The sequence below is a fragment of the Engystomops pustulosus genome, chromosome 2, assembly GCF_040894005.1.
Source record: "Engystomops pustulosus chromosome 2, aEngPut4.maternal, whole genome shotgun sequence".
NCBI lineage: Eukaryota > Metazoa > Chordata > Amphibia > Anura > Leptodactylidae > Engystomops > Engystomops pustulosus.
In genome coordinates, this window is record NC_092412.1 from 216884914 (window position 1) to 216911757 (window position 26844).

At 42.7% G+C, this 26844-nt stretch overlaps 1 protein-coding gene across 2 annotated transcripts; it reads right to left on the reverse strand.

The window, feature by feature from the left end:
* Nucleotides 1-394: 394 nt before the first annotated feature.
* NAGPA (N-acetylglucosamine-1-phosphodiester alpha-N-acetylglucosaminidase) lies at nucleotides 395-20967 on the reverse strand. Of its 2 annotated transcripts, none has more exons than XM_072138159.1 (11): nucleotides 20881-20967; nucleotides 17934-18419; nucleotides 16613-16752; nucleotides 14449-14557; nucleotides 13861-13989; nucleotides 6353-6558; nucleotides 6220-6267; nucleotides 4772-4900; nucleotides 3892-4023; nucleotides 3654-3735; nucleotides 395-2767 (listed from the first exon to the last, which is right to left on the reverse strand). In XM_072138159.1, the coding sequence occupies exons 2-11, from the start codon at nucleotides 18410-18412 to the stop codon at nucleotides 2536-2538; spliced, it is 1686 nt and encodes a 561-aa protein (XP_071994260.1). In that variant the 5' UTR covers nucleotides 18413-18419; nucleotides 20881-20967; the 3' UTR covers nucleotides 395-2535. The 2 variants fall into 2 exon arrangements, with proteins under 2 accessions (XP_071994260.1, XP_071994259.1); XM_072138158.1 differs by having other exon boundaries at nucleotides 20709-20925.
* Between the last annotated feature and the right edge of the window lie 5877 nt (nucleotides 20968-26844).

Here is a 26844-nt window from a genome sequence, read left to right on the forward strand (position 1 = left end):
GACTGCAACATATGGCCACCACATTAAACAGGATCAGTAGTCACAAAAGGTATTAAAATACATATTCTTATATAATAACAAACACAACATGGCAGGACGATTTTCACTGGAGTTTTTGGTTTTTTTTTTTAAAGTATAAGCAGATGAGACTAAAATACTTCAATTGTTGTGCTAGTACCCTGTACAAAGAATGGAGAGTAGGATTACCAAAATAAAGATCAGCTACACTAGTGCTGGTCACAAAATAATGGGGAAAAGCAACATTTTGTCTATTACTACACACAGATATACTTGTTGGCAAGGTAAAAATACCCAGCATGCCTTGACAGCTGGAGACCGACAGCCAAATATGAAGACGTAGGGGGGGATTTATTGTGAGCCGGGGCAGGATATCCTACGCCAGAATATGAGGGTAGGAGCACTGATAAATTTCCCACATATGAGTGTCACAATCGTCAGCATGCTGATGGTTGCCTACCCCTAATGTTGGGGTCATAACTTAAAAACGCAAGGAAAAGAAAAGTAGTACCAGTAGCAATTATAAATCTATGACAATAGATTCCATTGGGAAAAACACACAGAAGATTTAAACAATATTGTACCCGGCAAATATTTTGTGAACATGGAAGGGTTTAAAAAACAAAACAAAAAAAAAAAACACAGAATTATAAAACGATATAATAAAATACAATTTCATGGCATTATGGTAAGGTCATGTGACTGAATTAGCACTGATCCCTTGATTTGTGAAGTGTTACGGAATGTATCTAATAAAGATTAATATTAACAACCTCTCTCTGAAAATGTTATTTTTCTCTACACATCTATAGACAATAATAAAGGAAAATAAATGGGTTTCTGTGCCTTTTATATTTTTTGTGGGGTAATCCAGATTACCGACCAGATTACTGACTGAGTGCCCAAAATGCAACCAAAAACCCACTTATTTATTGCAAAGTGCCAACACAGAAATTTAACCAGTAAGTTTTTGCTCGCTGCTCTGCCACAGCTTTTACTATCAACATCCACCCAATACTGATAAAAGAAGGAGGGGGACACTTGGATTTTAATTGTGACTTCACTCCAGGGCCCCCTGTACAGGAGGAAGCATGGGGTCCAGTGCAAGAGCTCCAATCTCACTTCCCCTACAGCCCCAGGCAGCCCAGGTTAATGCTGAATATGAGTACTATCTGAGCAACTCTGTGCTGGGGAGAAGGTCTGTGTGCCCACAGAACGGACTCTGAGTGCCACAGTTTGCCAACACTAAACCTATAAGGTTCTGGCTGTACTTTAGGATGCACACCTACGGAAAAATGTTAGGTCTACAGTTGTCACAGAAACCCATTTCCACTCTGAACTAGTTAAGGGAATGATGGAGTACATTTCCTCTCTCCAGGGCTACATACACACAGACTTTTTTTTGGATGTGTATTTCACCATACATCCCCATTTCTATGGGCTCATGCACACATGAAGGACTACTGTGGACTATGGACCACAAATTATAGAGAAGGTCCTATTCCTGCCTGTGTTTGCAGTTCAGTTTGCAGTTGGTATTGTCATCATCGTGTTAATGGACATCATGGGCCCATTGTTTGCAGGCCATGAAAAGCACAGGTTTGTGGACAGGTAGCCAAAGAAGTACAACAGCAGCACCCAGCTGTAATGATGCTGTCAATTCGACTTGTGTTTTGTGGGAAAGGAGGGACTGCTTGCATCCTTTTTACCGGTGATGGTTGACAGCATATAAGGAGTTAAAACAGCTATGGGAGGTTTTTTCCCCCCCAATTTGAGCCTGCGTTAGGGAAGATTGAATTGACAGCTTACACAAAATCATAAAATCTTACAGAAGAGATCTGTTACCCTTTATTGATGGCCTATCCTCAGGATACATCATCAATATTAGATCAGCAACAATCAATCAATAACAGTGTACCGTAATAGTATGCAAACCCTTTTCCATTTATCCATAGAACTCATGGTACATATTAGCTGCTCCTGTAATTTTGTGCTTAGGTGGACTGGAATTTTATCTACATCAGAGGCTCACACTTTTGGAAAATGTATCTAGCAAATGTTTCTCATATGATAAATTTTACATAACTTTGCAGTTTCAGCAGAAGTCATTTATCACAAATATCAAATATCACAAGTCTGTTTCAAAAGAATGTACCTGGAAGATCCGGAAACAAACTGCAAGTTACATGCTAGAAGTCATCATGTATTTGTACCTTTCCCATAAAAAAATTGGCAATTTTAAATACATAAAGAATACTGTTAAAAAATATTGAACCCAGTGTTGTAGACCAGCTCATCTAATAAAATAAGGCATTGTGAATATTGCACATCTTTAGGGACTTCAAGAACACGTTTTTAGAAATATAATACATTGCAATGAATGTACTGCTGATGTACATATTCATTTTCTTCAAGTCTTACACCCAAACTCTTAGGTGTGTACAAGGCACTAGATTGCTGCAGCAAACAGCATGCATTGGTTGAGCCGACTGAACCCAGCAGAATTTCCTACAAGCTTCAACTCTCCATTTCATTCTGTGAATCATCCACATCAATGTCTGGGGGATACAAGTCACAGGTCTCATACATATCTGGGACATCCACGTTTCCATTCACTTCTCTAAGTTGTTGGTAGGAATATGTCCAGTCATTACGGTTTTCTCTCCTTGACCAGATCTGTCTGACATTGAAGACAATACTTATCACCAGTAGCACCAAAAGAGTAAAGCTTAATCCTGCCCATGCACGCCTGCAAAACATAAGCATAGGGTTATAAGATTGTTAAATACATGGGTGCACAAATCATATTATTATAAGGGATTGGTTAAAGGGGGATGGGCTGTCCCACTTTAGTACACATACAATCCATAGAAAGGTGTGGCAGTGTTTCCAAAAGAAAGAAAATAACAAAAGTTGGAATAAACTTTTCATAATGCTCCCATACTACTGAATGGAACAACAGGATGTATGCTCGAACTTCCGCTCTTCAGGAATTAGGGAGAGCAGGGCCCCCTATTCTCTGGATTTCTGGGGGTCCCTATACAGTGGATAACTTCAATAGTTGGTCCAACCACTTTAAGGGGGAATTAGACTCCCCAATACACATAACAGACCTAATTTATGCCCAGTTTCAATATAGATATATCTTTGCCATACAAACATTCTGTGGCTGTATACAATATTAAACATTGTAAAGTTCTGTGCTGTGAAAGACAATCTTTCCATACGTACAGTTTAGTAATTAGATTATATAAAAAGCCATTATATATATAGTACATAGTTCCGCTTATAAATGAAAGCTACAGAATAATGGAAACAATAATCATGATTCTCCATAAGAAAAAAAACAGATGTTAATTCAATGGAACCTGTCAGCAGGTATTCGAAGTAATGGAGACATAAGATAGTAGCGAGAACTCAGGATTTGTTCTCTGCTTAAACGCTACTGCTTGGGGAGATTAAATTCTCATCATTAAATTCTATTAGTATGTAAATAAGTAAAATTCTATTTGTAATTATCCTTTTGAAGATCAAAAATCAAAAATGATAATATTGACTGATCGGTATCAGGGTTGTATAGTCTCTAATTTTACATAGCATACAGTAATAAATTAACGAATGAAAAAAATTCTTACTCTGCAAGATAAGTTACTTTGGCATCAGAGGGCACAGCTTGCCACCAGGAAGAGTGTAACAGAGATTCCATGCAGGAGCCGACTGAAACGCAAAAACGGAATTGTGAATAAATAAAATGAACCTAACACCAGCAGAATTTTACATTTCTCAAGATGCTCAGAGATATAATCTATGTAACCTAAAATATTAATACAAATATAACTATAACCTTCATAAGGATGATCATAATAACCAAACCTTTTTCTAAAAGCTTGTGTGTCCTGGGCTCAATGGTGTAGTTGCAGTTTCCGGTTGATGGATGGCAGTAACACTGTTTATCACAATGACAAAGCTTCTGGCATCCTAAACCATAATAGCCAAAGGGGCACGCTGGAATAAATAAAAATAGTGTTTTCTATAAATGAGAATACACACAGCAATTTAATGGGGACTATGTCATATGATTTATTACTACTAGCCCACATCCCTAGGCATTCCATGGCACGCGCATGAGTCGACAGCCCGGACTACATTGTCCATTATCATCATAGTCGTGTGTGTGGGGCTCACCAGTGATGCCAAACATGGCCTCTGTTTGCATCCGTGCATGGGGCACGGGCACGTAGCCCAAAATTGTACATCTACCATATATACTTGTGTATAAGCAGCTTATACACAAGTGCTTATACACGAGGGTTTAAAAAAAAAAAAAAAAAAACCCACCTTCTGGCGCTGCCCAATGCTCCCCGCGTGGCTCCTCTTCTTCCAGCTCTTAATGTGTAACAAACCGGGCAGAGACACGTCCATGCGCTCTGCTCACGGGCGCACACTATGATGCGGCAGTGTCGCCGCTGATGACGTCATTGTGTATGCCGGCGGCCAGAGGGCAAGGAGGGGGACGGGGCTGGCTGCAGGGCATCATATTAGTAGACGGTTTTTACACGAGTATATACGGTACTTTACCATAAATGTAAACATCATTTTTAAAAAGCAACCAGCAACCTAGATATATGCCAACCTAGATATATACCAGCATCCTCATTTTCCTCTATAAAAACACCCTCTTTTTTGCTCATCTCTATTGCTCACGTTATTTATTTCACGTTTAGACACATCGTGACAGAACATAAAGAATTACCTTCTTCACAGTACAATCCTGTGAATCCTGCTGGGCATTCACAAGTCCCATTAATATGGTCACATGTCCCATTGTTCTGACAATGACATACACTGGTACATCCATCTCCATAGTATCCATGGTTACAAGCTGGAAAGGAAAAAGAAAATACTTCTAAAACTAAATGTATTCATGGTATTCAACAAAGCTTTCTGTATATGTTTTATGTAAACAATGCTTAAAGGGACCATACAAGATGAGGAAAAAGATCCGGTTTTATTCTTTCAAAAACAGCTGCACATTGGGCTATGAGAAATTTTTAAATTTACATTACAGGTTTTTACACATCATACAGTGTCTATACAACACTATGTTCTATGGGGACTAGAACATATGATGGTCTGTCACCATCTGACGGACTGACACACACACACCTACACACACACACACACACACACACCTACACACACACACACACCTACACACACACCTACACACACACCTACACACACACACACACACACCTACACCTACACACACACACACACACCTACACCTACACACACACCTACACCTACACACACACACACACACACACACACACACCCCTACACCTACACACACCTACACACACCTACACACACCTACACACACCTACACACACCTACACACACCTACACACACCTACACACACCTACACACACCTACACACCTTTGTTCTGGATATTTTGTGAATTCAGAATAAAGAATGCTTTTGCATTACAACCATTATAACCATTCATTATGAAACGTCTCTCTCTGTATAAGGCTGTGGGGCAAGACATGTGGCATGCAGTGCCTTGAATTGTGACCCGCACCCTCCTGCCAGGATGTGGTAGCATAAGAAATCCAGGATGGGAGCAGTTATTGGTGCAGGAACCCAGGTAGTGGAGAGACATGTTCTCACCGAACCTAGGACCTTTCCTACTTCAGGCGCCGATACCCCAAACCCAAGTTTCTGAAGGCAGTTTAGGGGTCCCAAACATACTGACAGGTCCCCTTTAAGGTTATTGGCAAGGTTAGCATGAAAATTTTCCTACCAATTCGGCAAGGATTTCTTCCACTTAATTTGGCCATACATATTATATAAGCTAACAAAACCCAACACCATCTAAAGCAGCGGTTCTCAACCCCCGGTGATTATTCAGTTACAGGGGAAATGGTCAGGAAGCAGCCACGATGGATAGGTGAACGGTATCTCAGTGCTTAAGACCATCTGAAAACATATTTTCTGTGACTGCTGGCTGAAGATGAAATGACAGATTTTATTGTAAACTTGCAAACCCCTGCAGCATTGTATAATGATGCAGATCTACCATATGTGGGTTGCTTTTCCCCCAGATTTCTTGTTTTAGCCTCCATGGATTAATATAGCGCTACTATTTATATATAAAAAGTGTCATTTTCCGGTACATTAAAGTAAAGTTTACCACTACTGCAGTTGTGGTCCATCCAGCCAGAGCTACAAACACATCCACCTGTGGATCAAAAGTACAAAAAGCCATTAAAAACACAAAACTCCTATATTAAAACCACCATTTATATATATTAAAAGATACATACTTGGGGTGCAGGTCCCGTGAGAACTACAGTTTGATGGTCCACAGCTTAGTAGATCACATGAACTTCCAGTCCAGTATCCTGTACAATGACACTCGCCTGCTACACATTGTCCATGGCTGCCGCAGTCTGGGGGATCACATAAGGGTTCGTGGACGCACACAACCGTAGAAATGCTCCGTGGGCAGCGCCACATTGGATCAAATAAGCTGCAGATAAATTACAACAGATCAATTTAGTGATCAGGTCCCATCCTTTGGGTGGTTGGCGGTGTTTAATGTAGTCCTTGCGGTGAGGGGTTTGTTTCATTGCTGTGAAATATACGGGACATGTTACTGCTTTTTTGCCCGTTGCTAGAGGTTCACTGCTGGAGGAGATGTAAAAGCTGTAGAGGGGATGCAGAATCGGGATGCCGTATATTACAGTTTGTCCCCCGAATTACTCTGGGTCTCTGCTGCAGGCAAAGCAGTGTACAACATCTTGCAATATTATTTGGTTCTAGCCTGCTCTGAATGACCAAGTCAGACAGGTTTAGCCTATTTTGCTTTGTTAAAACGAAAAAAAAAAATCACATTAAAACTTATCTGATTAAAAAAAAAAATTACTTGCCCAGCTAATGGTAATAAGTACAAGGAGAATCAGGCTTTGGCACCCAAGTGTGGTATGACAGAAAATGTTGAACTCTCCCAGCTCAGTTAAATGGCTGTAGAGTTCACTATTTAACCTGCATGTTAAATTAAATACAGCAGAATTATCTGCTAGCTAGGAAATAGTGTACCACTGTCTGAACCCTATCTTAGCAGCTTTACATGATTGCTAGTAAGATATTAAAGTGAACCTGTCACCAGGAATGTCATTTTTTTTTTTTTTTAAAAATCAAAGCTTTTTATTGAATTTTTTTTTTTCAATTTTTTAACATCAGCAAACAAACATTTCCCACCTTCCCCCCTCCCCCTCCCGCATAAAGACATAAAACCCACCCTATCCCCACCCGTCCAGGCATTTGCATATAGTACGATAACCTGCACCATTATTTTTCCAGAAAGGTACAGCATATACAGGATTCTATAGACAGTATACATTAGTTTTACATTAGCCACAGAGTTTCAAAGGAAGGCAGTCAACGGATTACGTTGTAAATGTGTTGTTGGTAGACCAGGAGTGTCTATCCAGGGACCCCATACATATTCAAATTTTGTTAGTGCTTTTCTCTTGCAATAAACACCTTTTTCCAACCTAATTATATTGTTCATTTTTTTTATATACATCTCAATGTCTGGAGCATCAGGGCGTAACTAATACATAGCTATCAATTTTCTGGCTTGGTAAAGCATTCTACTTACTCCTAATATAGTGCCCTCTGTAGCGTTATCTTCCTCTACGTTTCCTAATAGGCAAACAATTGGTGTGGCTGGTAGATCTATTCTAAATACTCGGGAGATAAGGTTTAGCACGTCTTTCCAGAATTGCCCTAGCTTCTGGCATTCCCACATCATGTGCATTAGGTGTGATCCCTCCCTTCCACATCTAGGGCAATTGTCATTTCCTCGAAGACCAACTTTGAGCATCCATTGTGGGGTTCGATATACCCTATGTAATAGGAATATTTGTGACAACCTATGGGCTTCACAGAGAGCCAACTGAGGAACCCTCTCCATTATACCTAACCACGTTTCATCTTCGATTGGGCCTATATCGTCTTCCCACTTCTCGCGGATGCTGAAAGGTTGTTGTTTTTGGTATTCCCCCAATAGTGTGTTGTATGTCCTAGAGATGTAACCCTTAGTGCCATCCGTCGTACTTAAGTCTTTAATAATCTCATGTGTGGTAAAGCGTATCTCTGTTCCTCTGGTTTGTGCCTCTAGGGCGTGCCTGAGCTGTAGATACTGATAGAAGAGATCATGTGTTAGTTCGAACTCTTCACGGAGTTGCTCAAAAGTTTTAAGTACCCCTCCTTCAAATAGCTGCGACAAGGCCTGAACACCTTTACTCTCCCATCTCTGGAAGCCCTCTAGTTACATTACCTCCCGCAAATTCGGATTGCGCCAAAGAGGGGTAAGAGAAGTGTAACCCTCTATTTTGAGGACTATCCTCACCTGCTGCCATATTTTGCTTATTAGAGCCATTGTGGGAATTTGGTCCGGAGGCCTCCCCTGTGCTCCCAGCTCAAGAATGTATAGTGGGGGTCTCCCCCCTCCCAAGTGTTGTAGTAGTTTCTCAGAGATTCCCTTACCACTGTGTTGCCCCCAACCTTGAGGTGCTGGAGTTGAGCCGCCAGATAATAGAGCCAGGGGTTGGGGACCGCCAACCCCCCCTGATCTTTAGCCCTTTGCAGGGTCTCCAGCCTTATCCTTGCAGATTTTTTCCGCCATATTAAAGATCTGAACAATCTCTGCATTCTAGTGAATACATACACCGGTATCCAGACAGGTGAATTATGAAGCATATATAAGAATTGGGGCATGAGTACCATCTTACATAGATTAGTTCTCCCAATGACCGATAGGGGAAGTTTACACCAAGCATCGACTTTGGCTGTCGATCTTTCCAGCAATGGTTCTATGTTGAGTTTAGTATATTCTTGTACCCTGGATGAGACCCATATCCCAAGATACTTAAACTTAGTGACTAACTGCACCTGCTGCAGGTCTATATCATCCTGCAGGGGATCCAGAGACATCAGTACTGATTTGTGCCAATTAATAGTTAGCCCTGAAACCCGACCAAAATCTGATAGTGTGTTCATTATGGGGCCCAGAGACCTGGCTACATCTCTCACAAAAAGCAGCATGTCGTCTGCGTAGAGGGCTATTCTTTCTTCTACCTCCCCATATTTAAAGCCTTGTATATCAGGTGCGTTTCGGATCATGCACGTTAATGGCTCTATGGCCAAAGCAAAGAGAAATGGGGATAGGGGGCACCCCTGCCTTGTGCCTCTGTGGAGTGAGAATGAGGTGGATAGAAGACCATTTGCCCTTATTTGTGCTCTCGGAGCCCCATACAGCATTTGCACCCATTTGATATACCGCGGTCCAAATCCCATTTTAGTCATGACAGCCCAGAGGAAAGGCCATTCGACGCTGTCGAATGCCTTGGCTGCATCCAATGATAAAATAGCCCTGGAGCCCTCCCCTTCTTGCTGCATTTGAATATTGAGGAATAACCTCCTGATATTGATGGCTGTGGATTTCCCAGGCATAAAGCCCGTTTGGTCCTCATGGACCAGGTCTAGTATAGCTCCCGTTAGTCTATTAGCTAGTGCCTTGGCAATCAACTTTACATCTGAGCATAATAAGGATATTGGTCTATAGGATTCTGGCATTAGCGGGTCCTTATCTGGTTTGGGCAACACTACAATTATGGCATTACTCATAGAATCTGGAAATTTGCCCAGTTCCTCCGCTGCCTTAACCACTTCAAGTAACTCTGGCAACAATAGGGATCCGTAAGTCTTAATTATTTCCCCAGGTAGGCCATCCGCCCCAGGTGCTTTCTCATTTGGGAAAGACTTTAAAGCTTCCTCTAGCTCCTCCAATGTTAGGGGGGCATCTAGGATCCCTTTCTGCTCTTCTGTTAGTACCGGCAGTGTCACCTTGTCTAGGAAGGTCCCTATTTCCTGGATATCATCTCCCACTCTAGAGGTATAGATATCCTTGTAAAAGGACCTAAGGGTTTCAAGAATTTCCTTATCCGAATGTACCTCTTCTCCCTGTGCATTTATTAATGCCTGAATGTGGGAAGAGTCCCTTTGTGCCCTAATGACTGAGGCCAATAGTTTCCCCGTACTTTCCCCCCTCTTCAAAATATTTCTGCTGGACAAAGAATTTTTTTGCATCTGCGACTGTTTTAATGTGAGATGTTAGTAGGTCCTGTGCTTCCAGCCAATCCTTTTGAGTTGCCTCCGACCCTTTACTAATGTACTCTTTCTCTGTGTCTTGTGCTCTCTCCTGCAAAGCCCGTAAATATTCCCTTTGTTTAATTTTGTGTGCAATTATCCGTCCGTTAAAGTAGTCTCTGATGTGTGACTTAAGTGCATCCCATAAAACTAAACGAGAGACAGTTCCCTGGTTAAGTTCGAGAAATTCCTCAATTTCCCTGGGTAGATTGTCAGTAGGATGTAAGATCTGTATCCAGAAAGGATTGAGCTTCCATAGGTGCTGCCCCCCCCCTGTGTCTGCAGCTAATGTAAGCGTAACCAACACGGGGGAGTGGTCAGACACACTTCTTGGAGCATACTCGGCATCTTCTGTCAATGCTACCATCCTATCATTCCCCACTGCTAAGTCAATTCGTGATAGGGAGTTGTGGGAGCTGGAGTAACATGAATATTTCCTTACTGTGGGAAATTTGTGCCTCCATATATCCGTCATACCCACTTCCCTAAGAATTTTGGCTAGGGTGGTATCGGAGCTATTCTGAGAGATGCTACCTCGATGGTATTTGTCATAGTAAGGATTCAAATAATTGTTGAAATCACCAATTAATAAGGTGGGAAGCTCAGGAGACTCCGCTGCCAGCGCCAGTGCCCTATTTAGAATAGCTGCCGAGAACGGCGGTGGTATGTAAATTGCAATAAGGAGAATCTCTTTGTGATGTATTTTGCATCTTAGAGCTACATATCGCCCTTCCGGGTCTATGGTACATTTTATCATCTGAAATGGGATTGATTTATGTATTAAGATACTCACTCCTCTAGAGTGTGATGAAAAGGTGGAGTGATAATTCGCTCCCACCCATCCACGGCCAAAGCTAGTTACCGTAGAATCAGTAAAATGTGTCTCAGATAAACACACCACCGCTGGCTGATATTGTTTTAATGCCACGGTCACGGCATACCTTTTAGCGGAGTCTCCCAACCCCCGTATGTTCCAGGCAATTATTTTAACTTTAACCGCCATCATACTCGTATGTTACATTATTTATATGCATGTACAGTTGGACCTTATGCGCACACCTGGACAACCCAAAAACCTCCCTTTGTAAACAACATAAACAAAAAACCCTGTACCGTTGGTACAACTTGGGGAAAAAGTAGTAACAATAGCCGACAGGTCTCATGTGGTTCTCACGCCTATCTGAAGCATTGCTGGGGATCCTCCCCCCGCCAGGCTAGCTTGACTAGCATGTGCACCCTGTTCTGAGGGTGTCCCCCCCCGCAGAAGTCGTCGCAGGGCATAAACTGTTGCAGCCTATCATAGTTAATATAGCTCTATCAGTCCCGTCTTGGACTTCTTCTCCGTAGTGCCTGCTCATGATCATCCAGCCACGAAGTAGCCTCTTCCGGTGAACTGAAGAAGTGGGTATTCTGTAAAGCAATCACTCGCAATTTAGCTGGGTAAAACATAGAGTATTGCAACTCCAACTGTCGCAGTCGCCTCTTCACTCCTTGGAACGTCGCTCTGCGTTTCTGCACCTCCGCAGAGAAATCAGGAAAAATGGATATGCGACTACCATTAATTTGTAGATTCTCCTCATCTCTGGCTTTTCTCAGGATAATGTCCCGGTCTTTGTAGTGGAGGATGCGGATGAGTATGGATCGAGGTGGGTTACCTGGAGGCAAGGGTCTTGATGGAACCCGGTGGGCTCTCTCCACCGCGAATAGCGGCGACAGGGTATCTTGCCCAAACACAGACAGCAGCCACTGCTCAAAATATTCACTAGGATTGCGGCCTTCCACCCTTTCTGGTACTCCCACAAGGCGCACATTGTTCCTCCTCAGCCGGTTTTCCATATCATCCTGCTTCGCCAATACAGCCGCCAGAGTGGATTGCATGCGTGATATATCACGCCTGACAGAAGGTAGCTGGTCTTCCATCTCCCCCACTCTGCCTTCCAAAGCCCCCATTCTTTCTGAAACTTTTTGCACATCATGCCTGATAATATTCAGGTCCTCCTTCACGCCCCCCACAAGTAATGTAAGAGGATATAGCATTATTGCAGCTATGTACTGCAGTCAACACTTCTTGTAGTGTGGGCTCTGCATCTTTATTTGTGGCTGCTGGGTTTACTGTAGTTGAGTCTCCCGCCACACGTGCACCTCTGGGAGGCCTAGGAGTGTCCGGGGCCTTGGACCTAGTAGCCGCCGCCATGTTAACTGCCGGGGGAGGCAGTGACGGCCATTCATTATTTGTAGTCTCACCTCCATTTTCTGCGGCCATCGCTGCTGCTAAGTCACCAGCTCCAGTCTGCCCATGTGCAAATCTTTGTAGCTGGCTCGCCACATCTGCTGGGTCAATGGCGCCACCGCGGCCTGCACGATGCGCGCCCTCCACCGCTTCCTCCGCTCCTTCCTTGGAGCGTTTTTTGTTGCTACCGCCGGCCATCTCTGCTTCTCCACTGCTTCCCCTTGCACTCCGACTCTTCCTGGCGGGCACACACCGCTCAGACAGGTGCTTTGCAGGATAATTTGGCGGATGCCTAGCGGGAGCTCCTCAGCGTGCGTCCTCTCACATCTCCGGCTAAGCCACGCCCCCCAGGAATGTCATTTTTAGCTGATGACAGGTACCAATAGCCTACGCTATGCTGATTTAAAAAATGCCTTTGTAAGTTTATTTTTTTCGTTGTCTGCTTAGGGGGTCTCTAGTATTAGTTGCCTGTTCTGAGGTACCTCTAGCAGCATTATTGTCTACATTGAGCTATCTCTATGATCACTGTCTGCTCTGGGGTCTCCACTATTGTTATCTGCTCAGATTGTAGTACAGGCAGTCCCCGGGTTACGTACAAGATAGGGTCTGGAGGTTTGTTCTTAAGTTGAATTTGTATGTAAGTCGAAACTGTATATTTTACAATTGTAGTTCCAGACAAATTTTTTTTCTTGCCCCAGTGACAATTGGAGTTTCAAAATTTATTGCTGTAATTGGACCAAGGATTATCAATAAGGCTTCATTACAGACACCTTACAGCTGATTATTGCAGACTGGGACTATAATAAAGCATCCAGAGAGCTTCACCAGAGGTCACAGGGGGCAGAGGGGTCCGTCTGTAACTATGGGTCGTCTGTAAGTCGGGTGTCCTTAAGTAGGGGACCGCCTGTATTTGGTATTAGAAGTAGTGATTAGAATTTGTGGGTTGGCATTTTGTGATGTATGGTGGTTGTTGGTGCATCTTCAGTTTTGGTTACTGGTGCAGCCCCTTAAAGTTGAGCAATGTGTCATTATGGCCCTTGGAGCAAAAAATGTCCAACCCTGCTCCCTGGAGCTAAAATAAGTTTTTTCATGACTGCAGCGACTGAGAAGAAAAGATCTCATTTTGTGCAAGTCATACAAAATGTTGTGAACCGCAGCAATTCAATAAAACATGTTTTGTTTTTTTGCTGGTATGCAAGAGGTCTGAAGGTGCATGGTTCAATTTCCCAAATGCACTTGACATGTTTGTGATCAGTAATGTGTCATATAGTACAGAGTCCTAGTAAGTGCAGATAAAGTAGATAATGTACAAGGTACAGCAGGAGAGAGGTTATAAGCATGGACTGAATATAGACAATGACGATACAGAATACACTTTATACACACCAGTGGTCAGATGGATAGTTGGCCAGTGTCCCATTAACAACCAGAGTAGCAGATCCCCCACCATCCAGGTTTATGGCATTTACAACTCCTTGCTGCTTTAGAAAATCAGCCACCTCCCACAAACTCATACTAAAACAATACAAAATAAATACATTTAATGAGGCAATCTAGATCGAACACACATAAAATATAAAGGTAAACCAACTGTATAAGAACTTCTAAATAATGACCTAGAGGTGGCGTATCGCTTATACTACATACAGCAAGATCACACTTGTGTCTAATACTAGATTCAATCTTGCCATTAATATCATAATAATATATTAAAGTTGCTGTTGTCATTTAGATTTGTTATATAATGACAAATCCAGAAGCCTGGATTCCAGCGTGTACATAGGCAAAGTATTACTGTACTAATCACACCTCTAGGAGGTGCCCTTGCTATATTCACATGCACATCCTGTCTTTAAAGGATATGATTTTTTTTTCCAGCACCACAAAAGCAACAATCTAATGAAAATAATTGTAGTCAGAAAAGCATACAAGACATAAAAGGAAGAATTATTATAATATGTTATCATGACTTACCCTCTATCTGCCATCTGGCCATCTACATGGAAAAGAATAACTCGGCCATGTTTATCATGACCAATAGCCGTTCTAGCGGAGTTCACATTCACAAAATAGTCAAAGGTACCTAAGAAAAAATTAACAAATGAGTAGTTAACTAGCAAATATAACTGATGACTTGCCCTGGGCCAGTTTCACACAAAAGTGTTAAGCTACATTGACACTGCTCTATGGGGGACGTATATATGGCGTTTATTCGTCCCCTATAGACGGCAATGGGCGCACAGCGCCATACACATGCAGCACCGTACCTTTCTGTAGCCGGGAGAAAGATAGGACATGTCCTAGTTACATGGACAGACGACACTGCCAGAACCTAAGCATCATAGCAATATGCGATTCAATGAGTCTGTGTTTTCCCTCAATCAGCGACACCAAAACTGTATTTATATTCTCATTTCGCTGCTGTTCATCAAGGAAACAGGGACTCCTTGTGTCATATATGCAGGAAATCCTGTCCCTGGCATTGTGGTCGACACCGTGCGGTCTATATTAGGCTATATTCACATGATGTATGCCCACCGTACTGTACTACAGCGGGCATACATAAGCGCCGGGGAAATCAGCAGGGGATGAGCGCTGTTCACCCCGCCCCTCTCCATAGAGTAACATAGGGCCCAATGCCGTATTCTATAGAAAGACAGGACATGCCCTATCTTTCTGATCTGTAGCAAAGGAGGTTTAACACTGAGCATGTACATAAAGTGCAGCCACATTCATCTCAACTGAAAGCCTAGAACAAGGGTGTACAACTCACGGCTGACAGGCCACATGCAGTCTGCACATGCTGACAGTCAGAACCCAATGAGCGTTTCCATAACTGATGGCAGCGTTCATTGGTGCAGAAGACCCAGTAGCAGTGTGTACAGCTGAGAAATTCTTATCGCTTCTGATGCTGGATGTATGTGCAGGTGTCAGGACCCAGAGCAGAGAAACTCCAGGAGTGGCAAGTACTTGTCAGCTATACTGTACTGCTTCTGGGTCCTTTTCTACTCATGGCACATTTCTGCTGTGGGTCCTGATGCTGGAATTTCCAATCAGTAGGGGACACATAGAGCATAGAAGAATTTGCAGTGTGGACAGGGAGAAGAGAATTTTTGTCTGGTGTTTTGATCTCCTGTATTATTGTCTGCTCTGAATTCAATATTTGGTCTCCGAGGTGGCATTTAGTGAAGTTTTCACAACTCAATTCCAGAACTCCAATGCCACAGCCCTGGTGGAAAATACGTTTTTGAAAAGCGCAAATGGGGATGTACATGGTCTGGACAGCAAAGGGGGTGAAGGGATAGTGCCTTGCGGCGTCAGCCATGACCTGGACAGGAAGCGGGGCTGGGTGTCTGGAGCCATGACCTGGACAGGAAGGAAGGGGGAGGGCTGGAGCGTTGGCCATAGTCTAGTCTGTAGGTGTAAATTATTTAAAAAAAACATTTGCCAAATATACTCAAGTATAAGCCCAGTTTTTCAGCACAAAAAATGTGCTGAAAACCCAAACTTGGCTTATACTAGAGTAAAAAAAAAATATATCAAAACTCACCTTTCTGGCTTCCCCCACTGCTGGCTATATACTGGGGCAGGCTATATACTGGGGGATATGGGCTGGCAGACTATATACTGGGGGGCAGGTGCTGGCTATACACTATGGGGCAGGGTCCAGCAGGCTATATACTGGGGAGGCTGTAAGCAATGCATTTCCCACCCTCGGCTTATACTCGAGTCAATAGATTTTCCCAGGTTTTTGTGGTAAAATTAGGGGCCTCGGCTTCTACTTGGGTCGGCTTATACTCAAGTATATATGGTACCTTTTTTTAAAAAAAAAAAAACATGATTATTATAAACCTGTCTCAAATGGATATTTAAGAACATAAAACACTGGCTGTAATGATTTTCTTGCGTAAGTATCCATCTATTAACATACCTAGGATTTATTTATATGTATTACTGAAATTTTAATACCCCTCCTAACCTAAAAATACTCCTCAAAAATGGTGAGAGAAGTATTATTACCCTTCTGGGAAAATGTTAGCGTGACCGCTGGCTTAGATACACCTTCTCAGGTCAATAGTTGTAATGAGAGAACAAAGTGTGAATAGTAAAGGGCAAGGTTGCACAACTTTCCACTTACCAGTTTTCTGAGTTTCTTCACATTCTACCCTCTTGCTCTGTTCAATGTACACTGTATTATTGCGCAGCAGCCACACGACACCACTCACCAGCTGCACAAAGGGGTTCTCCGTACTCAGCACCTCTTCCTCTGATAAATATCTACAAGACAGATACAATAAAAACCTAGAAATCCACCTTCCTATGAAATACAGAACTGTTTAAAGGAACAACCATCTAATAGGTTGAGGCATTCAACTGCTCCAATTTCCCTGCATATCATAGGGTTACATCGCCATATAAGATGTTTGCAATTTATTCTGCATGCAAAACTTTCCAATGACATTAGAAAGACTATTCAGCATCATACAACTCACATGGTTTTTTTAAGGAGCACCAAATTGAGAGCTTAAGAAAAAAAGATTAAGGAAAAAAAAAAAAAAACTCATAGCGAAACAAAAAAAAAAAAAACACAACAACTAACCTCAGAGATCCTCCACCTCACAAATACCATGCTTATTAGATTCACGCTGGTAACCACACATTGTCTAAACTCTGGCCGCAGAAGTGACCTTTCTCAGCTAGGGATTGGATTAGTGAATCAGTACTAGAAATTAGCAGATCTGAAATTTAAGTTTGGGTGCATCCCGCATGCCCCACGTACAATCACAGCTATGGCTCGTAGCTAGGCGCATCAATCTGGCAATATGTCCGTATAACATGGAACACATCCAAACCCCAAACTTAAAGTTTGGATCCACTTAGCTCTAGTCAGGATGGAACCAAGAAACCAATGAGGACATGATGATGGTCAAACCAGGATCAGCAAGAGATCATCGAGGTGACTATCACTTCTTTGTTTTTAACAGATTTTAATTTTAAAGGGGATGACCACTAGTAAAAAACACAACCAGGAGAAATATAAGACCCTTTTAGGGTTACATATATTGTACTTACCCTTGTAAACCGTTTTGTCTGTACGTAGGACATGGGACCCGCTAACAGCAGGACTCAGGACTACCTGTGATATCCCTTGTTCTGCGGACTTCCAAAGATTCAGAGAGCCATGTGCTACATGTGTGCACACCCCAACCACTAACACAGTAGTGATGTTCACGGAGGGGTATACAAACAGTAATGGCCCTGATCCCCTGAAAGTCCCAAATCTTGCTGGCAGCAAGTCATGTGACCTACGGCTCCTACTGACAGATAAGAAAATTTACCTGGGTTAGTACATTATGGATGACCCTATTAAGGACTCGTATTTGCCCATATAAAGTTTATTATTTGCACCAACCTTCTTAACTAATAGTTTAATAGGTTTAAGCAAGTTGACTACTTACCCAAACACCAAGGTACCATCTGCCCTGATGCCAAACTGTGCATTTTGGATCCCTCCAGAATTCTGCACCAATCGGCCATTACTCACAACATTTCCAAGACATTGTCTAGAGTCTATATTAAAAAATCCTCCATTTTGGGCAACTATGCATTTCCCATACTTCACAGTTTCTTCTACTGTTGCTGTATTGTTTTTATCACAGCCCCCCGGGTGACCGGGCTCTAGCACAGACAATGTCCTGAGGGGGTTACTAATAAAAGTGAAGTGGCCATAAACTGTCTTTTTTTGCAGACCATCGTTAAGGATTGATACAAACGCTCTAGTGGTGGCCACTGGGTGTGCGGTGTCATTATTACTGGGCCACAGTTCATGTGTTGTGTTCCCATGGGCAAGAGGCAGACAGCTTCTGGTCTCCCGATGAGTTCGGCTCGGGCCATGCTTGGAAGACACATCATAGGGCAACAGCAGATCATCGACCATGGAGGTCCTAAAAAAAGAAAAAACGCACACAACATAGATTTATGGTCAGTGAATAGAGATTTGCAGATTTTATATACGGCGACAACTTCTGAAAATTACTGTGAAAAATGGTCTACTACAGGAGGTGGTGGTTTCAAGAAGGGGGTCAGTATATATGTCAAAGAAATTTAAAAATGCCCCCACAGGTGCCCCACTACATTAAGGGTGGTCATTTTGGTTTTAAAATTTTCAAAGATGTATAGTATATTTATAAACATCTGTAATAGACCATCTAATAAATAAAACAAACACCCTACATTCAGTACCATCCAGTCTGGAGATAGCAGAATGCAGATGTTGAATGTCTCAGTCAGTCTTACATGTGGTTATGGTGATGCATGCACATGTATGAAATGGTAGACCTGGGACTAGCCAGATCTGTGTTATGGGGTTATCTGAGTTAAGTAGTTACAAATCCGGTTGCTATCTGGTCAGAACAAGTCTTATAAGGTCGGTCTGGCAGAATCCGCCAGAAAGCTCCGGGTCCTCCTACACTGCAAAACATGGGGTAATGCCATACATTGCGTTTTGAATCCGTTTTTAAGCAGTCCGTTAAAAAATGCATGCATTAAACTACGCAACCGTTTTTTAAAAACGCATGCATTTTTTGAAAAGGCATCCGTTTTTGACCATTTTCAATCAAGATAATTGGTAAAATCTGTAAAAAACGCATGGGTTTTTAAAAAACTGATGCGTTTTTTATAGGACTGCTTAAAAAACGGACCAAAAACGGGTTCGAAACACCATGTGTGGCATCACCCATACTGGTAGGTTGTTTAGATTGTCAAGGGGACAGGGACCAATTTGACATTCTTTGTGCAGCGCTGCGTAATCTGTAGGCGCTATATAAAGAATTATTATTATAAAGAAGCGGTCATTAAAGGGAACCTACCACCACAAATCTACCTATAAAGGTAGATTGGGTGGTAGGTGGATCATTGGGACGTGAGGATAGCCCTTTTAAGGGCTAATCCTCACGTCCCTGCACTTTTTTGAGAACTTTAATTTGATATTTATTCAAATGTACTTATGTGGCTACCGGGGCGTGGAGTAGCCGCTTATGAGATTACACGAGGCGGCTACTCCACGCCCCGGTAGCCACTTTACTCCTCCTACTCACCCATCTTCGGCGCGCAGCTCCGCATAGCTGCGCGCCCTCGTCCGGCAAGCCTGCCGTCTGCGCATGCGCAGAAGAGCAGGCCCGCGCCTGTTTCGGAGTTGTGACCGCGCAGGCGCGGGCCTGCTCTTCTGCGCATGCGCAGACGGCAGGCTCGCCGGACGAGGGCGCGCAGCTACGCGGAGCTGCGCGCCGAAGATGGGTGAGTAGGAGGAGTAAAGTGGCTACCGGGGCGTGGAGTAGCCGCCTCGTGTAATCTCATAAGCGGCTACTCCACGCCCCGGTAGCCACATAAGTACATTTGAATAAATATCAAATTAAAGTTCTCAAAAAAGTGCAGGGACGTGAGGATTAGCCCTTAAAAGGGCTATCCTCACGTCCCAATGATCCACCTACCACCCAATCTACCTTTATAGGTAGATTTGTGGTGGTAGGTGCCCTTTAAGGGAAAGTGCTAAACATAAGAGATTGGGGCCCATGATTCAAATTGAAATTTAGCATAAAATTTACAGTTTTGAGAGTTATAAAGAAGTTCTTTGACATAATGATCCTAAAATTACAAAATCTTGCTTTTTGAGAATAAATACCAAGATTAAAAATGTACCGGAGATTGTTATACACGGACAGAGGGTAACAAGACTTTCTTGATGAAATTCAGAATTATATACTGACGTATGTCATGGTAGGACTACAGGATATTAATAAATGTTTTTTTTTTTTTTTTTTTTCAACAATAATTGTGAATTCTTGTTCATGGAAAATAAGACATCCCCTAAAAATAAGTCCTGGTGCCTCTCTAGTAGCAAAAATTAATATAAGACACTGTCTGTCGGATAAACCTTATCAGGACGCCTTATGACCTCACTTTGTTCACATGATGATTATTTCTATTGCAAATTACCTGATAGAAAAAAAAAATGTTAAGCAGAACCTTAGATTTCTTTTGTGGGCCCATATACACGCGTAGCGACCTGTTACTATAAGTGATGCATTACTGAACTATACAATGTAACTAAATAATACACTGCAGCCCTCCACTTTTTGCACCCGTCCCGACCCCGCAGTTAATCCGTTGCACAAAGCAGCTCAGAGAGTGGAAACTGTAGGCTACGTCAGCTCATAGCGCGGTGCTCACTCTACCTGGCGCTAACATGGAGCCAGCAGCGCACAAACAGCGCCAGCTGCAGCGCCCGCCTGTACCATCCCCGGCGCGGGGGGGATCCGCTGTACTGAACCGGGAAGTAACGCGGAGATGGAAGTGGCCAGACAATCCCCGCACCTCTCCTCCCGGGCGCCGACATGTTACACTCACTACGATCACATGACTGCTTCCTGGGTGACGTCATCACCCGGAGAGACTCACAGCTGAGGTGTCCCTCCCGAGGAGCTCTGCGTGACTACAGATAACCATATGCAGTCAGGCTGTACTGAAGAAATGGCCATTGCGTAATGCTATTATCACAAGACAACACATTTATTCCATGGTTGCCTTGAGGCTGCGTTCACACATTCCGTCTGGATTGCGTTTTGATACGGAACGTTTGAACGCAGCCACCGGGGTGAAAACCAAAAAAAGTGGTGTAAAATCCCACTCCTAGTGTATCTACACACCCAATAACAGCCCCCACTCTGTATAATGGCCCCCTCATTGTATAATGCCCCACATTGATATGGCTCCACAGTGTAATGTCCCATTATTGTTCAAAATCCTCCATTTGGCTTAACCAGCCCCTTCTTCTTATAGCCTTCTCCCATTATGACCCTTCTCATTTCTGTTATAAAGCAATCACTGACAATATTCATACTAATTTTTCTTGGTTCCCCTGTAACACCTCTAGTTCAGTTCTCTGCTTTCAGCAGCTGCAAAGCAAGCAGAGGTAGTTGTCACATTATGCCAACTGGCCTCAGAGGACGCAGAGTTGACTTCCTTTCCACCAAGTTCTTCCCCTGAAATGGGACTAATGGGCAGGGCCAGTGCTAGCACTGGGCATACCTGGGTAAGTGCCGGGGTCCAGAGCTGCTGGGGGGCCCACATAAGGCTGTACATGGGGTTAAAGGGGGCTTTATATAAAATAACCATGAGGGGGCTGTTTAGGATGATAAACTAGGAAATACTTTAGGGAATAGGAGACTGTTTTAGTTTCTGAATTTTTAATGCCGCCACATGAGTTCACTGCAAAGGGGCCCACGGAGGCTCTGTCGCCCAGGGGCCTACTGAAACCTGGAGCCGACCCTGCTAATGGGGATCTGAAATCCAGCACCCAAACGGATCAGATGTTCACAGTAGAGATGAGTGAAACCCAACATTCAAGTTCAGGTTCAAACACTTGACCAGATTTAAAGATAGATGATAAATAGATTTATAGATGCATATATTAGTAAATTATACATAACTAGTTAGATGATAGAAGTTAGATAGATATGAGAGATAGATACAGTACAAGTTAATTACTGAAATTACTTACCTCAGCCACGACACTGTCAATAGAGCAGTCTGCTTCCTGCTCCATTCAGCTGACTGGATCCCCACCAGCAGGACATTGATGATCTATCCTAAGGATAGGTAAGTCAGTATACTGTATGTAGCCCAAAAAAGATGGGCTGAGCCGTACACATTGGGGAAGATGTATCAATTTGTCTACCTCAGAATTCTGGAGTAATGTGCACCTGAAATGCCATGCGCTAAATTTATTCAAGGTTATGGACCATTTGAAGACTTGCCCCAAAAAAGGGCGTGGCCTAGTGACTGCATCAGAAATTTCAGTTGTTGCACCAAAAAATTAAGTCCTAAACTAGACCAGATAATAGCTGGTCTAAGGTAGACTCTCGTCTCAGGCTTCACGCAGATGACCCGTATATGGTGCCCACGAACTTGCCACACAAACTGTGTCACCATGACTGTGCTGGTAGCCTGTACGAAGCATCGTGTGCATCTAGTTTTTAAGCTACTTCAGATTTATCATCCAGGATGATTTATCTGGCACAGAATAAAACTGTAGGGGACATTTATTATATTCCCCTCTGTGATCTGATCCACCCACCTGCTCCCGCAGCACTGAGAATACAGCAGAAAGTGCTCACTGCTGAGGAAGCAGGGGGAAAGGTGAGACAGTGTAACAGACTGTACAGCCAGATCACAGAGGGGCTAGGGTAGCCACTCAGCCTCATTAGCATAATTTTAAAAGTTGATTTATAAGAAAGGAGGCCATGGATATCATGCTTCATTCTGGTGGTGGATTTTTTTAAGGTAGATGTTGTATGTATAGACCTAATTGGACAGCAATACAACCTTCCAATATAACTACACGAAAAGGATCCTATTGAGGGACTGCAATTAGAAATATTAATGCAGAACCTCAAAGTTATAATGATTTTACCAAATTCTCATATGTGAGTCCCCCTGTAAAAACAAACAAACGATGCCCATATTGGGCTACTCACCTTTTCTCCCAAAGTTATGGCATTTTCTGTTCTGAAAGTATTTGACAAAAATCTTTCTCACTAGCAGTGAGGTGGGCAGAGATTAATCTATTCCTGTATCTGCACTGATGCTGAATCCAATTCACTCTGCTCATAGATCCCATGATGCCTTGTGTTCTCTCATTCAATAATTTAGCAGCAAATCCAGTAAGATTCCTATAAGTAAATCCACTGAAAACTGCACAGCGTACATACAGGATCTATATGGTGATTAGCCATGAAACAGGTGGTAGAAATCAGAAGAAAAGCAATTACATGAAGTCTATAGTCTGTGTGAGCACTAACGGTTAATAGCTTCTTTGCACAGAGCTGTGTACAAGTTGGGGAAGGGGTGTAGCAAGAGGTGAAAAGCAGAGAAAGTTCTGTAAAATCAGACTGGGGTGGAGGGACTGAACAGGGGAGATCTTGTACCTCAATATTCTGTGTAGGAGATATCTGTATCCACAGCTCTGAACACACTGAACTCTGCTGCATACACACAGAGTACTGTCACATGACCTCCCCTCCTTCCTTTGTGAGCAGGGAGCAGTTAGTCCATAGAGTCCTGTTAGTCCATAGAGTTGTTGTACAATTGTTTATAGGATGGACTTGTCAGCACAGGCAGAGGAAGGAGCTACTTCAGCACTGAGGGGGATAGCATAGAAACTGCTGGATATTGGTAACAAAGATAATAGGCAAAGTTTTTCTACATCCCAAAAGCTATTGGTTTTGGAAAAAAAAATACAGTTGTGCTTTAAAGGACACCTGTCATCAGGTCTCTGCCACTAGTCCTGTCACCTCTACCTGTTGGAGCAGCTCACAAGGATCCCATCCCAGCCTTTATCTAGTTATTTCATACATTAATCATTGTAAAATCATCTATTCTTTATCATGTAAATGAGGCTGGTCACATGGTCAGAGGCAGTGATGTCACCCCTGTTCCCCCTCCCCTCTCCTCCCCCTGCTCATGTCTGTGTGTAATGTATAGTAAAGCATGGCTAGTGTGTGTGTGTTGCATCTTCTAACATGCTGCATCCTCCTAATATACAGGTGGGAGACACAGACATCAGCTACACATGAATCTGACATGTTCTGCTGTAACATGGCTGCAGCCTGGAGCTGCTGTATCTCTCCTAAACACACACATATGCACACACAGGCTGCAGGGGGCGTGGCCACCAGCACCAGGGAGCACATCATTATACAGCCTCACATCATTATACAAGCTGTCAGTCAAGCACTGGGGGTGTGGCTGTGCCTCCCACTCATGAATAGAGTGGACAGCTTGAATATGCTAATGCTTCATTGGACATTTCACAGGTCATTTGCATACAGCTTTAGGACCTCAATGCTTAGGTTTACAGGCATGTAGAGGGACAATGAAGGGATAGAGGCAATGCTCTCTAATGGCAGTTTATGAAAATATATTTAGTTTAGGGGGGTTATTTTGCATGACGGGTTCTCTTTAAGTATTATGACAGGGGACACTTACCCAATGCTCAGAGACTTAATGGAACATTATGATTTTCTATTCTTTATAAACTGGAAATAATTTTTTTGTGATATACTTAATAAAATTCTGCACATATACATTTCTTATATCATCAGAGTTGACCCCTATGAGCATAGTAGAATGGTACAGCCTCTTCATCAGTCAGTTCTGTGTAATGCATCCACATTTGGACTAAACATAGTCTGTGATCACTGACACAGACTACACAACTGGGCTGTAAGCTGTACAAGCATTTGGTTTATTACATTAATGGGGCAACTAAATAGGACCAGATCTTTATTATAACTACTTAACTGATTGTGTATTTACATGGCTGCCTGTCTGTAGGTGCTGACGTCTTGTTGTGAAGAAAGTTAACTAAAATAAAAGTATAACACTTCAGTGAATGAAGGGGGCAACAAATATAGGAAGGAAATAATAGCAATCTGTCGTACACACTTTTCATTTCAGTAATGATTATCTTATGGACAGGTCTGTAGTTTGTAAAAGCCTGAAAACCCCCTTTAAGGCAAGAGACGTCCCGGTTTGGCCACCTGACTCTGACATATTGCCGGATTGGTGGCTGAACAGCTAAATCGGCAAATGAACGGCCCTAGCTACTAGCCATGGCTATGATTGCTCCTGGGGGAAATTAAACATAGCTAGCCAACCTTGATACTTGTGCAATGTTTTCATACATAGGCCCCACGCATACGAATGTATAGGGGACTTATGTACGGCCCCAAGCTTGTGGCCGCACCTAATTCCCCCATAGACGGCAATGGCCGCAGGGAGTGATAGGGTGCCGCACGTACCCCTCTGTACACAGGAAAAAGATAGGACATGTTATGGCTCGACATCGTGGATCTCTATGAAGAGGATAGGTGTCACTCCTCCTCTTCTCCATGGCGCTGGATTGCGGGCATATCTTTGTGTGCATGTGGCCTTAGAACGGTTCAATACCGGGAATCTGTCATTTTTGGTACTTCTGCTGTAGTACAGATTCCTAGTAGCTGTCTGCAGGGGAATCCTCAGAGGAGACATCGGGCAGGGAATCCTTGCAGCAGAGGAGGAACCAAGTCATCAGGGAAATATCATGACCTGTACATATATGGTGTTTCTCTCCCAGGGCTTTCGCTGACACAAGGTCTATAATTTATTTCATGTCATTCAAATAAATAATTTTTTGCCCAGCCAGGATTTGAATTCACAACCTCCACTCTCCTGCCATAGAGAGACAGAGCCTCCGTCCACTAGACTATGGATTTACTGGTTATTAATGGGAGGGTGTTATCTCACTAGAACTTCCATAGAATTACACTGTGACACAGGTATAAAGAGATGGATCTTCTCAGAGATCTCTCTATATATATATCACTACAATATCCTTTCTTTTTTTAAAAAACATATAATTAATACAGTTAAATTTTATTTTAAAAATTGTATAAGACAAAAAATAAATGATACATGTTATATTAACATTACCAGGACATACGTCACCTTGATTGTTACTAATTGCATGTGTTTAACACAATGTAACCGCACCCTAAACATTGAATTCAGATACATTTATACTTTCAAAAAAGTATTGGTATTGAGTTTCTTGATACTTCTCTGGGTATCGCATCACACTCAAAATTCTGGTATCAATGCAACCGTAGGGGAGTTCCTTTGCTGGGTTGCCTACCAAACTGGCAATATTTCCAGATCAGCGCTGAAGTGGGACTTCAGGTTCACTCAGACACACAAGGGACACTCTGTATATCATATTCTGTACTTACTCATTTTAGTGCAGCTTCTTTTTGTTAAAGAAAACCTACCATTTGATTTGATGCATTATGAACCAAACATACTATGAGAATGCTGTAGCTACACTAATGCAGGATCATATTTTGGTTAATCCCTGTGCTGAGTGGTTTTGCTAATAAAACAATTATAAAATTGTGATAATGAAGCTGTCTTGTTTCTGTGGCTGGCTCAGCACTTCTCCTAGAACATTAGTTATTTACTGCTTCACAGTATGATGTAATCCCTGGGTTGTGCCTGAAGGGAGAATAATCAATTGCTGCACCATCCCCCAGCTGCTGTGTATGAGTGATCCAGCTCAGGTTGATTATTCATGTCTTGACTAACCTCCATGTCTAATGAAAAGCTCAGTGTGCAATGTGTTTATCTTGGCAGCCATCCTGATCCAGCTTTTCCAAGGTCCGGAATTTTTTATTGTTTTTTTTAGCACAACAATTATGCACACTCATTGCAGTGCTAATTCAATAAATGCAAACAAAACACAAGACAAAGTAGTACCCAAAAAAAAAGGTAAAAATA